Source organism: Lithobates pipiens, unplaced genomic scaffold (assembly GCF_037356315.1).
Source record: "Lithobates pipiens isolate NorthernLeopardFrog02 unplaced genomic scaffold, aLitPip1_a1.2 Scaffold_18, whole genome shotgun sequence".
Lineage (NCBI taxonomy): Eukaryota > Metazoa > Chordata > Amphibia > Anura > Ranidae > Lithobates > Lithobates pipiens.
Genome location: NW_027507758.1, coordinates 627,887,533 through 627,904,608, shown reverse-complemented (window position 1 = coordinate 627,904,608; position 17,076 = coordinate 627,887,533). Strand labels below are relative to the sequence as shown.

General features: G+C 41.8%; 2 protein-coding genes across 2 annotated transcripts in view; one reads left to right on the top strand and one right to left on the bottom strand.

Annotated features, from left to right (window-relative positions):
• Positions 1–17,076, top strand: part of LOC143986873 (uncharacterized) — a 207,211-nt gene that overhangs the window by 64,940 nt on the left and 125,195 nt on the right. The window lies entirely within an intron of this gene.
• On the bottom strand, positions 2,678–5,170 carry LOC143989893 (gastrula zinc finger protein XlCGF66.1-like). Its single transcript, XM_077490174.1, has 3 exons — positions 5,046–5,170; positions 2,996–3,130; positions 2,678–2,909 (listed from the first exon to the last, which is right to left on the bottom strand). Exons 1-3 carry the CDS (start codon positions 5,139–5,141, stop codon positions 2,718–2,720), a joined length of 423 nt encoding a protein of 140 aa, XP_077346300.1. The 5' UTR covers positions 5,142–5,170; the 3' UTR covers positions 2,678–2,717.

The following is a 17,076-nucleotide window of genomic DNA, read 5'->3' as shown; positions in this document are numbered from 1 at the left end:
AAAAGCATTTCCCACACTCAGGACAGGAATACGGCTTCTCCCTCGTGTGAGATATTTTATGCTCATTAAGCTTGGATTTAAAACGAAAACATTTTCCGCACTCAGTACAGGAAAACCTCTTATTGGTTGGAAGGACGGCACCGTCCCTCACAGTCTGAGGTTCCTCAGGATAAGAGGAATACGATGGTCCATCTACACTGTGTGGTGCCGGATGGACATTTGAGGTAGTCGGGTTTTCTCCTGGACTATACTGTGTGATGTCCTCATCTTCTACTTTACAGTCTGGAGACAAAGTGAGACAATCCTCTGAGGTTTTCCTCATCTCCCGTCCATCTACTAAAATAGAAATACAAAGATTATTACTAGACATGAGCTGATTGGTTCCCCTAAACCAGGACTCCTCCCACATCAGGCAGCTTTGTCTCTGAGGATCTTACAATTCCCCCCTCAAGGTAACCAGTAAATGGGTCCTCTGATCTCCTACCAGAACATTTCTTTATTCATGGACCTTAGTCAGAGAGTGAGGAAACAACGAGAACTGTCTTTTATAGGAGTGACAGTGATGAGGGGATTATAGGACGAGTGTCCCCTCCCCCTCTATCACTCATTGCCATCTTCCCAACACAAGAAGTCCTGACCTTCCTTATTTAGTCCATGATTTAGTCATGAATAACAGCGGGGCTGAGCCCCACCAGAGGTCAGAGAGTGAGGATGGGGGGAGAACAACCAAGATGAAGACTGGACTGATCCGGAAGACCCCCATCATTGGGTTATTGACTCCTCCCTCATTATCACTTTCTGTTTAAGGTTAAAAAGTTTATCACATTATTATAAACATGTAAAAGTCTGTGCTCCAATCAAATCATCAGATATAAAATGTCCAGCTGGTAAGAAATCGGTGTAACAAAAGACAATACATATTATGTTTTTTTTATATATATATATAGCAGTGGGTAAAGTGTAGAGAGCAGAAGTCAGGACTATGTAATATACAACATATTGTATAAGATACAGCAGATAGAGCTATATAGTATCAGAAATATGTAATGTACAACATAGCGTATATAGTGGAGGGGTCAGGAGTATGTAATATACAATATAAATTATACAGTGTAAGGGTCAGGGCCCATAATATTGGTATTCAGTAATCAGTGGAAGCCTAAATGTTTACATGACTGCACTCAGTGACTTGGGTCTGAGACTATACAGACATATCCCTCCACCCGGCACAGTCAGCAGAGCAGGTAACCCTAAGAACTCTTTCACACCAGGGCGTTTTGCAGGCACTATAGCGTTAGAAATAGCACCTGCAATCCACCCTCAAACTGCTGCACCATTGTCTCCAGTGTGAAAGCCTGAGGGCTTTCACACTGGAGCGTTGCACTGGCAGGACATCAGGAAAAGTTCTGCCAGCAGCTTCTTTGGAGCGGTGAATGAGCGGTGTGTTTACCGCTCCTCCACCGCTGCTCCCCATTGAAATCAATGGGGCAGCGCTGCAATACTGCTGGCAAAACGCCGCCATTGCAGGCGGTTTTAACACTTTCTCTGCCGCTAGCGGGGGTAAAAGCGGCACGCTAGCGGCCGAAATGCGCTGCAAACCGGACGGTAAGACACCGCTAAAAATAGCAGCATTTTACCGCCGACGCTATGGGCAGGGCAGTGTGAAAGCCCTCTTAGAGAATCGTTCTGTCAGAGATCTTAGTAGACCTGGTCATGGGGAGGAAGACTCAAGGTACATACCCCAGGTGCCTAGATCTAGTAACATCTATGGTGAAAATCATCATTTTGCTGCCAGCTGAACCCCAGAATCTCCATAAATCCAATCTAGATACATAAATTGTGTCGGCAGCACAGAGAAGGAAGATTATCTGAGAGAAATCCAGGAATACAGGACGGGGAACACAGCTCAGGAAAGTGACCAGGGGATTAGAGGCTGATATCACCCAGTCCCCGCCCTACTCTGCACCAATCAGTGAGCAGTATGGGTGGAGGAATGTATTTAGTGTTAATGACCCACCTGTGCTGATCTCTGTAGGAGTGTCCTCCTCTATAAATGTCCCCGTTATTCCATCCTCCTCCATAGAATGCTGATCATCCCTCACATACCTCTCTTCTTCTTCTTCTGATTTCACCTCAAATTCTATATCGATTGGATCTCCACTCTAAATCAATGAAAATGAGAGAGAATATCGTCTGTAAGATAGAAGATTTATTATTGTGACATTAAATAAACAAATCCACACATTGTCTCTATAAGTGTGTTTTATAAGCTCCATCCAACTAACCTTGTAACAGTGGGGGATGGTGTGATCTTCCTGTGTGGAATCCCGGGAATACAGAGGACGGGGACATCTCTCTGGTGGGTTCCTGATATTAGGTGACTCCATCATATCTTTGTGTTCTTCGGAAAACTCCTCCATCACTCCATACTCCTCATCCTCCTCTTTATACTCTTCTTTAACGACAGTATTATCATCCCCGAGTTTTCCACTCTGAATATATAATAAAACATTCATTATAACAAACATGCTGTGTATAAATCAGAACTACCAATAATTGTTCCTCATCTACCTGATGATGGTGGGGGATGGTGTGACCTTCCTGTGTGGAATCCCGGGAATACAGAGGACGGGGACATCTCTCTGGTGGGTTCCCATTACTGGATCCATCTGTAGGAAACACACACACTGACTGAATACATTGTTTCTATGTGTTTATCAGATGATGGGGGATCTAGGTGGAGCCTCCGTACTGCTCTCTCCTTTACAATAAAGTCTCCTCTTACCCGGTGATGTGAGGGGCGGCTGATTCTCCATCATGACGTCCTTGTAGAGATCCTTGTGTCCTTCTAAATACTCCCACTCCTCCATGGAGAAATAGACAGTGACATCCTGACACCTTATAGGAACCTGACACACACAATGATACAGTCACTATCCAGACACATCCCTTGTCTGTTACTGGATAATGTCCCAGAATTCCCGGCACCGCTCACCTCTCCTGTCAGCAGCTCCATCATCTTCTTGGTGACTTCTAGAATCTTCTGCATGTTGTGTCTCTCAGGTTTTAGGGAGTCACATGGAGGCACTGTGATGGTCATATGATCACCTGACTTCACAAGAGGAAATCTCTGTATTGAGGAACCAATAGGAATATCATGTTAGAATCCCAGAATCCTCCTCACCTCTCTGGTCAGGTCTGTGTTTTATTAATAGAGATAAGAGTGATGTCATGTGACCTCCCAGAATCCTCCTCACCTCTCCGGTCAGGTCTTTATTCTATTATTAGAGATAAGAGTGATGTCATGTGACCTCCCAGAATCCTCCTCACCTCTCCGGTCAGGTCTGTGTTTGTCACGTACCTGAAGGGAGACTAAAATGACGAGGTTGGCCTCTCTTATGTCTCCAACCCAGGTCCCGCTGAGAGTGAAACAGAGGGAGCCAAGTGCCTGTAGGTGTAGACCCAGGAACTTGCAGCAGGAAAAGGCGATTCTGAGAAGACAGAAGAACCATCAGGTCAGGAGCAGTAGCCATGCACCGTAGGTCAGCTGGAGTTAAAGAAGCACTCCGCTTGTACTGCAGAACTGGAATATGTGGCAGGCACTTGGATATGTTGGGAAGCCAGGGTTAGCAGATAGGAGCGTGGTCGTGTGATAGCCGGGGTCATCAACATGCAGTCAGCGAGGTACAGAATCAGGAACCAAGCCAAAGCCAGGAATGAGCTGAGTCAGAAGTTAGAGCAAGGTAACAGAATCCGAGATCAGGTTTAAGAGTAAGCCGGGTCAGCAACCAAGGGAATCCATCAGAGGTACACAGGATTCAGGGGACAGCTGAAGACCATTCAGCATTAAAACACAATAGCCCGCCTGGTGCCAAGATACCTTGTGCGTGCGCACATTACAGCACGCATGCGCACTCCTGTTTGCCTTTCTGTTGCGCACATGCGCATACCTGTTAGCAAGACATCTTACATGAATTCATTGACAGTGTTTTATAAATAGAGATAAGAGTGATGTCATGTGACCTTCCAGAATACTCCTCACTTCTCCAGTATGGTCTGTATTTTATTAACCACTTGCTGACCACCGCACGCCAGTGTACGTCTGCAGAGTGGCATGGGTACGCAAATGGGCGTATCTGTACATCCCTCCGTCATCGCAGGCTAGCGGGCGTGCCGCGAGAGCATGCCCGCGGGTCCCACAGACTTGATGTCGGCCGGTGATCGTGACATGGAGAGGCAGAACGGGGAGGTGCCTATGTGAACAAGGCATTTCCCTGTTCTGTCTAGCAACATGAGAGGGATCTACTGCTCCCAGTGCTCAGGAGCAGTGATCTTTGTCATGTTCTAGTGAGCCCATCCTCCCTACAGTTAAAACAGACTGAGGGAACACATTTAACTCCTTGATCGCCCCCTAGTTTTAAACCCCTTCCCTGCCAGTGACTTTTACACAGTGCATTTTTATAGCACTGATCGCAGTATAAATGTCAATGGTCCCAAAATAGTGTCAAAGGTGTCCGATTTGTCCACCGCAATGTCACAGTCACAATAAAAATCACAGATCACCGCCGTTACTAAAAATAATAAAAATGCCATAAATCTATTCCCTATTTTGTGGACGCTATAACTTTTGCGCAAACCAATCAATATACGCTTATTGTGATATTTTTTTACCAAAAATATGTAGGAGAAAACATATCGGCCTGAACTGAGGAAACAAATTAGTTTTTTATATATTTTTGGGGATATTTATTATAGCAAAACGTAAAAATTATAGCTTTTTTTCAAAATTGTCACTCTTTTTTTTTAATTTTGATTGATTACAGCGTCGCACAACCATGCAATTGTCAGTTAAAGTGGCACAGTGCCAAATCGCAAAAAATGCTCTAGTTAGGAAGGGGGTAAATCCTTCTGGGGCTGAAGTGGTTAATAGAGATAAGAGTGATGTCATGTGACTTCCCAGAATCCTCCTCACCTCTCCGGTCAGGTCTGTGCTTTATTACTAGAGATAAGAGTGATGTCATGTGACCTCCCAGAATCCTCCTCACCTCTCCGGTCAGCAGGTAGATGATCTCCAGGGTGAGGTTTAGTATCTTCTCAGTCATGTGACTCCGGTCCTCCTCCATCCTCATTGATGCCGTCATTTGATCTACACAGGTCTCCTTGTAGATGGATAACTTTGGGAAATGAAAGAATTATTATAATAGACTTCCATACCTAGGAATACAACTCACTCCTAAGATAACTGACTTATACTCAGCTAAATTCCCTCCATTAATAAAGCAGGTTACTGAATTATTATCACAATGGTCCTCTATCCTGGTTAAGCAAAATTAATGTAATTAAGATGGCCATATTGGTTATGTTTTTAGATCTTCTTAGCCCCTGTGCACACGGTCGGACATTCCGATGGAAAATGTCCGATCGGACCGTGTTGTCGGATAATCCGACCTTGTGTGGGCTCCATCAGACTTTTTCCATCGAAATGTCCTACCAACAAACTTTGAGAGCTGGATATAACATTTTCCAACAACATGATCTGATCGGACTTTGTCTGATCGTTTGTAGAGAATTCCGATCGGACAAAGTGCCACGCATGCTCAGATCAAATTACGAGACCAAAGCTATTGGCTACTAGCCTGAACGTAGTCCCGTCGTAACCAACGTACGTCATCACGTTCCGAACTATCGGATTTTCCGTCAACTTTGTCCGACCGTGTGTATGCACCACCAGTTGTCCGACCGTGTGTATGGGGGCTTAGAGTCTTGCCCATCCCAGTTCCATCTAATTTTTTACGGCTTATACAGCGCAGAATTATCTCCTTTATCTGGGGTAAAACAAAACTTCAAACTTCCAAATCCACTCTCTGTCTTCCACAATGCTGCGGAGCTCTAGGTCTCCCAATTATTTCTGCTTACTATCATGCTGCACACCTCACACATTTACCAAAATATCATGCAATCAAAGAAATTCCTTTATGGGTAACAATTGAATCTATTGACTGTGACCCTATTTCAGTATCTAACATGTTATGGTTAAGACCAACTGATCGTACTTTTATTCACAATCCTATCCATCTGGAACAGGTTCAAAACTTCTCTTGGCCTTCAATTTCCTCATTATCTTCTGTTAAAAACCCCCGCTTTTTACCCTGCCTGGATCTTTCCTAATTCTCTCAAAGCATGGAATACAGCTAATTTATTCAGTTTATATCATTTGGTATCTGCTTCCTCCATGAAGGGGTTTCAAAGCTACTTTAGGTACGTGACAGACCATACAATGGTTAATACTGCAGACTACCGAAAACCCCGATACCGGGAGACAACATCAATGAACAGAAGATACAAGTTCAAAAAAAGTGTCAGATTTTTATTGGGCGGGTACACAGTTTATATTTGGTTCGACTTTACCAATCACAATAGGGGAGTGGTTAGTAATGGAATATATTGGATATCATAATAATTAAACAATTCACGTGTATATGGTTATACACGCTTATAACCTCTAGAAACATGTCCGAGATAAGGTTACCGAAGTGGACATTTTTCCTACTTTGTGTGAACTTCCTCAATCGGAACTGTTCCAATATTTACAAATCAAATTTTTTTTCCAACCTTATCTCAATTCCAACTCTCAACTATCCCAAATGTCGCGTTTTGAATGTGTATGTATTTCTGACCCTTGTGTTAGAGGACTAGAGGGTTTCCTTTCTCTATAAGCAAATTTTAGCTAGTACTAACACTGGTCCCCCCTCATATGTCTTCAAATGGGAACTAGACCTTAAATCGCTCATTTAATGCTACTGAATTGTCTAGCATATGTTCCTATGTTCCGCCACTAATGCCACGTACACACAACCGGAATTTTGGTCGGAAAAAGCTCTGATGGTTTTCCCAACGGAATTCCCACGGGATTTAGCTAAAGCTGTCTTGCATACACACGGTCACACCAAATTCCGACCATCAAGAATGTGTTGACGTACAACACGTACGACGACACAAAGGAAAAAACACTGCGCTAATTCAAACGTAAACTAGTGAAAAGAAAAGTGAAAAAACTATAATATATTCTGTGGGGAACACAGCCCAGCTGCTAGCATACAAACAAACCAAGTCCACATAACATAAATACAATAAATGCTGCGCTAAAAGGCACCTATTTGAATAGGTGAAAAGAATAAGTGATGTGTATAAATATCAAAAAAAAAACGAGTGAATACAAAAGTTCATGAAGTGTTTGAGAACAGTCCCAAAAAGTTATTCACTAAGTATAAGTATATTTTCCCCTATCCCCAGTTCCAAGAGTTGCCAAGGGCGGAGAACTTGGTAGGATAACTCACCCTGAATGTCATCTGCGGACTTGCAATCCAGCCTGAGACGCACCATTAAAAAGGTACATCAAGACCCTTCTATAGCTCAGGGTCTCAAATCTTTATGCGAAAGAAAAAATCTTATCATCCGTCCTGCTGACAAGGGGGGTGGTCTAGTGGTACTAGACAAATCATGTTACATTGATGAAATGAACAGATTACTGAATGATGTTACCACTTATAGCCCTTTACCAGGTGACCCCACCTCCAAATATAAAAAAGAACTTACACAGATTATAGATGAAGGTTTTTCTTTAAACATCTTAAATAAAAAAGAGAGGGAATTCATGATTCCACTGGCACCACGCATCCCGACAATATACCAACTCCCCAAGATACACAAGGATTTGGTTAATCCACCAGGCCGCCCAATTGTTAGCGGTATAAATTCCATTACCTCGCGAATAGGGAAATACATAGATACTTACCTCCAGCCCTTAGTAAGGAATATACCATCCTACTTACAGGACACAGGTGACACAATCCGACTATTAGAGAACATACAATATCATGATGATCTTATTCTAGTCACAGCAGATGTGTCTGCGTTGTATACTTCTATTCCACAGGACCTAGGTCTAGGAGCTGTTGAACTATTTCTGTCTAGAGACTCTACACTCCCTGTGATACATAGAAATTTCCTTATGCAATTGTTGGAATTTGCCATGTCCCACAATTATTTTTGGTTTCAGGGCACCTTTTATACCCAGACCAGAGGGGTTGCCATGGGGGCAAAATACGCACCCAGCTTGGCCAATCTGTTTATGGCCCAGTGGGAGGAGGATGTCGTCTATGCCCTTGACAGGCCGGAACTGGTATTGTGGGCTAGGTATATAGACGACATCCTCCTCTTGTGGAGGGGCAGCCGGCCATCCCTGGATGACTTCATGGCAACCCTTAATACCAATGATCGTGGTATACAGTTGACTTTTGAGGCTAGCACAACTAACATTCATTTCCTGGACCTAGAAGTCACAGTCGTGCAGAAACGCCTAGTCCTGAGAACCTTTTTTAAGCCAACGGACCGTAACGGATATATTCCCGTCGATAGTTGCCACCACCGTCAATGGCTCGGATCCATTCCACGGGGTCAATTTCTGAGGCTTAGGCGGAACTGCACGAGTACCAGTGACTTCATCTCTCAATCCTATATCATTCGCAAGAGGTTCTTAGACAAGGGCTATGATCCATGCGCCCTTGATGCTGACATCCAAACAGCCCTACATACTGATAGGGCTTCCCTTATCCAGAAAAAAGTTAAATCAAGAACCAATGATAAATTTAAATGGTCTTTCTTCACCACTTTCTCTACACAACACACTGAGATAAAGAGAATCATTAACAGGCACTGGAATGTGTTGTCGGGTGATAAAATCTTAGGTGGAACCATTCCTGAGAAAGCTGGAATTATCTATAGGGGAGCCCGGTCGATACAGAATGATATCTCCCCCAACGTAATAGATATCCCTAAATCCATACAATTTTTCCCTCAGAGTAAGGGATATTTTCCATGCAGAAAATGCAACGTCTGCATACACAACATGTTAGGCAAGGGAAAAAGCGATTCCTTTACATCTACAGTCACTTCACGTAGGTACATGATGAAACACTTTACCACTTGTACCACCAGGTACATTGTTTATTTAGTAATGGTAGGTTATCCTCGCGCTATAGTGGTAAAGTTAGAGCAGGTTGGTGTGGTTGCAGCAGAAAACACCGACAGAGGTGCAAACCCTCCCCTCAAAGTGACAGTAAATAGTAAATAGATGGTGTTGCGCTCCACATAAAATAAATTAAGTCTAATAACACAATTAATAAATAATCTCATAAAATCTTGAAAACGCACTCATGTGATTAAAATTAAAATCACTAAATAATCGCATAAAATCTTGAAAATGTGCTCATGCGATTAAAAATTCCATTAATTCTAGAATAAATACCAAGTGAATAATACAGTGCTTGAAGCTATTTCCTACTAATATTCATAAAATGAAGAAGCTAAAATAATCTATATACTCGTGATAAAGTGACAAGAAAAAAAAAAATCGCAAGTCTTAAAATTATCAACAAAATCGTGACATCAAACAAATCTGTGTCAGTCCATGAAAGTGCATACAAGTGCCAGCAATATGTGCAAAAAAGAGTATATATAAAAATATACAATAAAAATATAAAAAACGGTGTATGAAAAAATTATTATCACAAAATGCAAAAGATAGTAGTCCAGCAAACGTGATAAAAAAATGTCTCTAAATAAGTGTACAAAGGCTAAATCATAAAGTTCATGCAGAAGATGAAATAAATCCACGCTGTGCTATGTGAGGAAATGAATCCTATGAACAACCCCGGGATGATTCCACCAGTGATTTTTCAGCTCCTTAAACGTGGGTGCTCACACACTGAGTGCAGTGGGTACCTTACCTCACTGCTGTCAGTAAGACAGCAAAATACTCCAGTGCAGCAGTTGTGTCCTCAAATGGGGTGTATATCCTCAGTAGGTATAGGGGAACTTCAACACTTTGCGGTGTATATCCTAAATGTAGTATGGGCGCCCCCAAAACCTTTTCCTCCAGATATTCCGCAAGGGATCGCAAATCAGACCCAAGAAAGAAAGAGGGGTGCTCCAATAGTGAAGTACGTTCACACAAATACTTTATTATAAAAAGGAACTAAGTCCTGGGTACTCACACTTATACAGTAACAATCAAGCGTTTTTTTCACTAACAAACAACGAACGGCTTCCTCGTTCGTGCCCCGGACGTCACTTCCGGTATCCTCCTAGGCCAATCCTACGCGTATCGTCATTGATCACGTGACTTCATCAGGGACCCTGATGAAGTCACGTGATCAATGACGATACGCGTAGGATTGGCCTAGGAGGATACCGGAAGTGACGTCCGGGGCACGAACGAGGAAGCCGTTCGTTGTTTGTTAGTGAAAAAAACGCTTGATTGTTACTGTATAAGTGTGAGTACCCAGGACTTAGTTCCTTTTTATAATAAAGTATTTGTGTGAACGTACTTCACTATTGGAGCACCCCTCTTTCTTTCTTGGGTCTGATTTGCGATCCCTTGCGGAATATCTGGAGGAAAAGGTTTTGGGGGCGCCCATACTACATTTAGGATATACACCGCAAAGTGTTGAAGTTCCCCTATACCTACTGAGGATATACACCCCATTTGAGGACACAACTGCTGCACTGGAGTATTTTGCTGTCTTACTGACAGCAGTGAGGTAAGGTACCCACTGCACTCAGTGTGTGAGCACCCACGTTTAAGGAGCTGAAAAATCACTGGTGGAATCATCCCGGGGTTGTTCATAGGATTCATTTCCTCACATAGCACAGCGTGGATTTATTTCATCTTCTGCATGAACTTTATGATTTAGCCTTTGTACACTTATTTAGAGACATTTTTTTATCACGTTTGCTGGACTACTATCTTTTGCATTTTGTGATAATAATTTTTTCATACACCGTTTTTTATATTTTTATTGTATATTTTTATATATACTCTTTTTTGCACATATTGCTGGCACTTGTATGCACTTTCATGGACTGACACAGATTTGTTTGATGTCACGATTTTGTTGATAATTTTAAGACTTGCGATTTTTTTCTTGTCACTTTATCACGAGTATATAGATTATTTTAGCTTCTTCATTTTATGAATATTAGTAGGAAATAGCTTCAAGCACTGTATTATTCACTTGGTATTTATTCTAGAATTAATGGAATTTTTAATCGCATGAGCACATTTTCAAGATTTTATGCGATTATTTAGTGATTTTAATTTTAATCACATGAGTGCGTTTTCAAGATTTTATGAGATTATTTATTAATTGTGTTATTAGACTTAATTTATTTTATGTGGAGCGCAACACCATCTATTTACTATTTACATTGTTTATTTGATCACCTGTCCATGCAACCAACAATATGTTGGCTGCACTATTCGCAACTTCTCAATCAGAGTTAACGAACACCTCAGTAAAATCAAAAAAGGCTGTGACAAGCACACAGTCCCGAGACACTATCTCGAAAAACACAATAGGGATCCCAAGGGTACACGTTTTCAAATTATTGACAAATTTGTCCCGAGCTGGAGGGGAGATTCGTGCCTACGGGGGGTGTCGCGCCTCGAGACTTTTTGGATCTATGAATTGAGGTGCTACTCCCCCTTTGGCATGAACACAGATTGGGACATCAATAGTTTTATTAATCAGGCTTAATTTTCACTTCAGATCTTCACAATCACCTTCCACTTTAATTAAGTTCATTATTATCATTCCTGATACATCTTTTTGTCCACATATTAATTATGTACTTTCCATGTTTACGGCATACACCTCATATTGTTTGTGAGTTGCCATTTCTGCACGTTATCTTTTTTCATATTTTTAACATTGTTCATCCTTTTTTTCCCCAATCTCTGTCCCATGTTCTAATTTCTAATTTAGACATGTGTGACCATATGGTAACTTCTTTGAATTATATGACCTGAGATATATGTTATTTGGTAAATGTACCCATATATATTTTCCAAGCCTTAGGAGTTCCATGGTCCTTTCTGCTAGTAACATGCAATTAGAACGTATAGAATATTCGATTTATTTATTTTATTCATTTATTCTTATTGCTGACATTCCTATTGCACCAGCCTACAGGCTTGTTAAGTTTCCCCTCCCCTTTTCTCTTTTCGGGTTTTTGTTCTTTCCTCCGAACGCTTTGATTTGTACCTAGGGGGACGCGTTGTGGTTGCTTAGGTCGCGTTGCCACCCGTCGTTCGGTACGACGCGACGTGACCACGCCTCCCCCTTTTTTGTTCCGGGTACGACGAGGCTTCTGAGGCGCATGACGCGACGTGACTGCGTTTTGCGTTAACACGCATGCGCAGCATCGCCATGCTTTTCGGCAGTTCCGATTGGCCGTGATGCCGCTCACCACGCCCTATGGCGGGTGACGTACACTGTGCGGCAAATTGGCGCCAAATTCGGACGTTCCTCCCCTCTACTACATTCTACGCCTACACGAGCACCTCCTATCCTCTTGACGTATGGCCCTCCTAGCCCCCCCCATGTTTGGCCATGTGATGTATTCATTCGGTGATTGGTGGAGGTTACCCAGCCCCATTACACGTGACCCTGTTCCCCGATCACCTGATTGGACTCTCGTGCTATAGGATATTATGTGTCAACAGTTACCATGACGACACAGATACTTCCTTTAGCTGCACATCGCCAGTAAACGAGTAACATATAGCTAACCAGTATAGGGACGGATCGCCATTAGACATCACCATCCCTGCCTGCTAGGATCTATGGTGACATAACACATATGGGAACAAGTCTTTCCAGGTGATGATTTCCTATACTTTATACAGTAATGACAATGCATGGCTGTTTTTACCACATCAGTGTTGGATGCAGTCATGCATAGACTTTATTTGTCTACTGGCCCCTCTTGGAGATCTTAGGAGGTCTAGATTAACATATGTGATCCATTTATGATTATGACTGTTTACTAAGTGTTTACCGTCATCAAACCTAATGTAACTGTTTTCATTAGTAAGAGGGTTATACTTCGGATGATATCCGTATGTAGTCACTATGTTTGAACATGTTTATCCTTATTTGATCAGACTGTTCATTTTATTTGTTTATGGGTTGTCTGAGACAACAGCCTCCGCCCCCCTGTAGGCGGAGCCCCCGCCCCTTTGTAGGCGGATTTGTTTTAGACACCCTATATATTTGTTAGCAATGTGGTGGGTCCCAACATGCCCCTGTCGAAGACATATGTGTCGAAACGCGTCGGGCTAGCTGTTGGCACCCCACATTGCTTTTACTTTAAATTTTACCTTATTGCTTTGTGATCACTAAGTCATTTGTTACTCTTTTGACTTTTAATAAATTACTATTTTTTATCGCCTAACCCGCACCATGTGGAGCTTTTTCTTTCTTTTTTCTTTTTTGGTCTAAACCCTTTAAATATCTTCCATTTGGGGTATTTGGAGTATCGGAGTGCAGTGAGCTATACCTGAGTTGGATTTCTTAACCATTCCGAAGTTCCATCGGTGAGATTCATCATTTGGATATACGGTCTTTTGAAGTCTCTCCACCAGGCTGATGAACCCACTTTGATCCACTCCTCGGTCCCAGATTGTGACCCCAAGCCTTATTGACTCAACCGTCATATGACTGTGTGAGTCCAACAGATCTGGTAAGAAGTACCCATCTATTCTTTCCCAATGTTTCCAGACAAGCTGTCGTACATGGACATGTCCGTTTAATGAGATTTGCCTCGTATTGTGATACGGTCTGACTACCATTGTGCCGGTCCTTCCACGGAAGCCTACATCCATTTCTTTGGACTTTATTTTGTTTATTTACACATCTATATGTTCTTTGTTATAGGAGCATTCCTTCAACATATTTTTCACCTTAGAAGCGCTACACTATTTTTTATTTCAACTCTTGGAACTGGATTATAAGCAAAATAGAAGAAATAGGTACCCTTACCAGATGAGTTGGACACATCCACCATATAGTAGTGTGTCTTGTGAGCTTGTGGGGGAGGCTCCAGCCACTCACCCCAGAACACCGACCCGATATGTTGTCCTCTCAGGGTTCCGATATGTTGTCCTCTCACGGTTCCTCGTGGTCAACAGATAGGAAAGGTGAGTGGGATTTCTGTGCCAAACGCTGCAATCGAACTTGATGCCAGATGTCCCGCAAAGGTTCACCATAAAGGGAATACAACAAAAAATGCGCTTTGCATGGTGAAATACAACCAATGATGGTTTATTGAAAAAGATTTTGCGATGAACAAAATTAGAATTATAAAATCACGTGATACATAAAAATAAGATAAAAAATAGCAATGTGGGGAGCAGATAACTGCTGGCCCTACGCGTTTCGACCTCAAAGTCTTCAACAGGGGCATGATTTAATTTTGTTCATCGCAAAATCTTTTTCAATAAGCCATCATTGGTTGTATTTCACCATGCGAAGCGCATTTTTTGTTGTATTCCCTTTATGGTGAACCTTTGCGGGACATCTGGCATCAAGTTCGATTGCAGCGTTTGGCACAGAAATCCCACTCACCTTTCCTATCTGTTGACCACGAGGAACCGTGAGAGGACAACATATCGGAACCCTGAGAGGACAACATATCGGGTCGGTGTTCTGGGGTGAGTGGCTGGAGCCTCCCCCACAAGCTCACAAGACACACTACTATATGGTGGATGTGTCCAACTCATCTGGTAAGGGTACCTATTTCTTCTATTTTGCTTATAATCCAGTTCCAAGAGTTGCCAAGGGCGGAGAACTTGGTAGGATAACTCACCCTGAATGTCATCTACGGACTTGCAATCCAGCCTGAGACGCACCAGAGTGAATAACTTTTTGGGACTGTTCTCAAACACTTCATGAACTTTTGTATTCACTCGTTTTTTTTTGATATTTATACACATCACTTATTCTTTTCACCTATTCAAATAGGTGCCTTTTAGCGCAGCATTTATTGTATTTATAACACGTACGACGAGACTAGAAAAAGGAAGTTCCATACCCAGTAACCACTAGCTTCTATCTCGTAGTTGAATCTGAGCATGCGTGAGTTTTTTTGCGCGTCGGAATTGCATACACACAATCGGAATTTCCGATTGAAGTTTTTCCGTCGGAAAAATTGAGAACATGCTCTCCAATTTTTGCTGGCGGGAATTCAGCCAGCTAAATTCCGATGGAGCATACACACGGTCGCATTTTCCGATGAAAAGCTCTAATCGGTCTTTTGCTGGCCGAAATTCCCATGTGTGTACGCGGCATAAGTCTGCTTCATCTAAGGTTGTTGCTGTGGAAACATTTTGTCCCCGCTAGAATATCGAAATATGCTTCTGATTACCCTGGAGCTTGTTTTTGCGGCTGTTCAGAGTCATATGTCACTCAACTTCATATTTGGTGGGATTGCCCCATCGCCGAAAATTCTGGGAGGCGGTTTTGACTTCGCCTCCAAAATCTTGGATACACCTATACTGCCCAATCCTGCCACAGCCCTATTAAACCTGAAACCTGAAGGGATCACATAGAATCAATTTCTCCTTCTTTTACAGCTCCTAACAGCCACAAAACAAACCATTGCTAAGGCATGGAAAACTCAATAAAGGAGGTCCCCCGAGTTACGAACCTCCGACTTGCGAACAACTCCTACTTACGAACGGCAGGCAGGGCCGGCGGGCACACCGGAAAACAGCAGAAAACTAAGTCAGAAAACGCCGTTCTATGCATGGGCATCCGAATTACGAACAAATCTGACTTAAGAACAAACAGGCCGTCCCTAACCTGTTTGTAACTCGGGGACTGACTGTATTTAATTCAAGGTGAAGCCATACACAGAACTAATAAAGCTCTTATTCATGCTAAAATGAAAGCAATCAAAAGAGATCGAATAGGTCAATTTGAGAAACTCTGTCTTCCTTAGGTTAAGCATTGTTTACACGCTATTATCGCCTTGGTAATTTTACTCTATTTGCCTTGACTATACTTTCTATTCATTTGGGATTGCATCATCACTTGTAAACCCCCCCCTTTTCTACCCTCTTCTCTCTATCTAGTCCTATTTTTTGTTTTCTTTCTTTTGATATTGTGTGGTACTTATAAACAGATTATCTCTTCTGCGTTTAATATATACCTCCTTCTTACTGCTCTTGCAAAAGTGGACCAATAGAATAGAACAGTAATGGCGAACCTTGGCACCCCAGATGATTTGGAACTACATTTCCCATGATGCTCATGCACTCTGCAGTGTAGTTGAGCATCATGGGAAATGTAGTTCAAAAACATCTGGGGTGCCAAGGTTCACCATCACTGGAATAGAATATCATTTTATAATTCTTTCGATTTAATACTTTATTGGTTATTTTTTGCTCTACTCATTACATTTTTACATTGTTATATACTCATCCTGTTCATAAATTTTTATGTTTAGCTCTATTGCTATTTGAATATTGTACCGCCATCCATATGTGTACTCAATTTTTCAATCTTTGTTATATTTAAAGAATAAAAAAACAATTTGGACGAGAAAGTAAGAATTATTTGGATGGTATCAGTCACGCAATAATAGGATGTGGATGTGAGCGCGGTAGAAGGAGAGTTGCTGTACATTTAACCACCTCAATACCTCCTTCCTGCCCAGGCCAATTTTCAGCTTTTTAGCGCTCTCACACCTTGAATGACAATTACTCATTCAACACTGTACCCAAATTAAATGTATTTTTTTTTTCAGACAGAGAGCTTTCTTTTGGTGTTATTTAATCCCCACTAAGTTTTTACTTTTTGCTATATAAAAACGAAAAACCTTGTCTGTCATAAAATTTTGCAAATAAATAAATGGCTTCGTAAAATTTAAGCCAAACTGTATTCTGATACATTTCTTTGTTAAAAATAACCCAAATTGGTGTATATTATTTAGTCTCTAGGAAAGTTATAGAGTCCACAAATGAGATATATCTAAAAATTGATCAGTCCTGATGTACTGACTATCTAATTTCTTGAAGCCCTAAAATGCCAGGGTGGTACAAATATCCCCCAAAATGACCCCCTTTTTGGAAAGTAGACAGTCCAAGGTATTTAGTAAGAGGTATGGTGAGTTTTTTGAAGCTGTAATTTTTTTGTCACAATTTCTTTTTCTTTTAAATGAGGACTTTTTTTA

Excerpts from the sequence above, each read along its gene's own strand:
- LOC143989893 (XM_077490174.1), bottom strand. The coding sequence starts at position 5,141 with ATGACGGCATCAATGAGGATGGAGGAGGACCGGAGTCACATGACTGAG. Across the intron at positions 3,131-5,045 it reads TCTACCTGCTGACCGGAGAG|AGATTTCCTCTTGTGAAGTC; the intron begins GTGAGGAGGATT and ends TCCTCAATACAG. Across the intron at positions 2,910-2,995 it reads TGGAGCTGCTGACAGGAGAG|GTTCCTATAAGGTGTCAGGA; the intron begins GTGAGCGGTGCC and ends TGTGTGTGTCAG.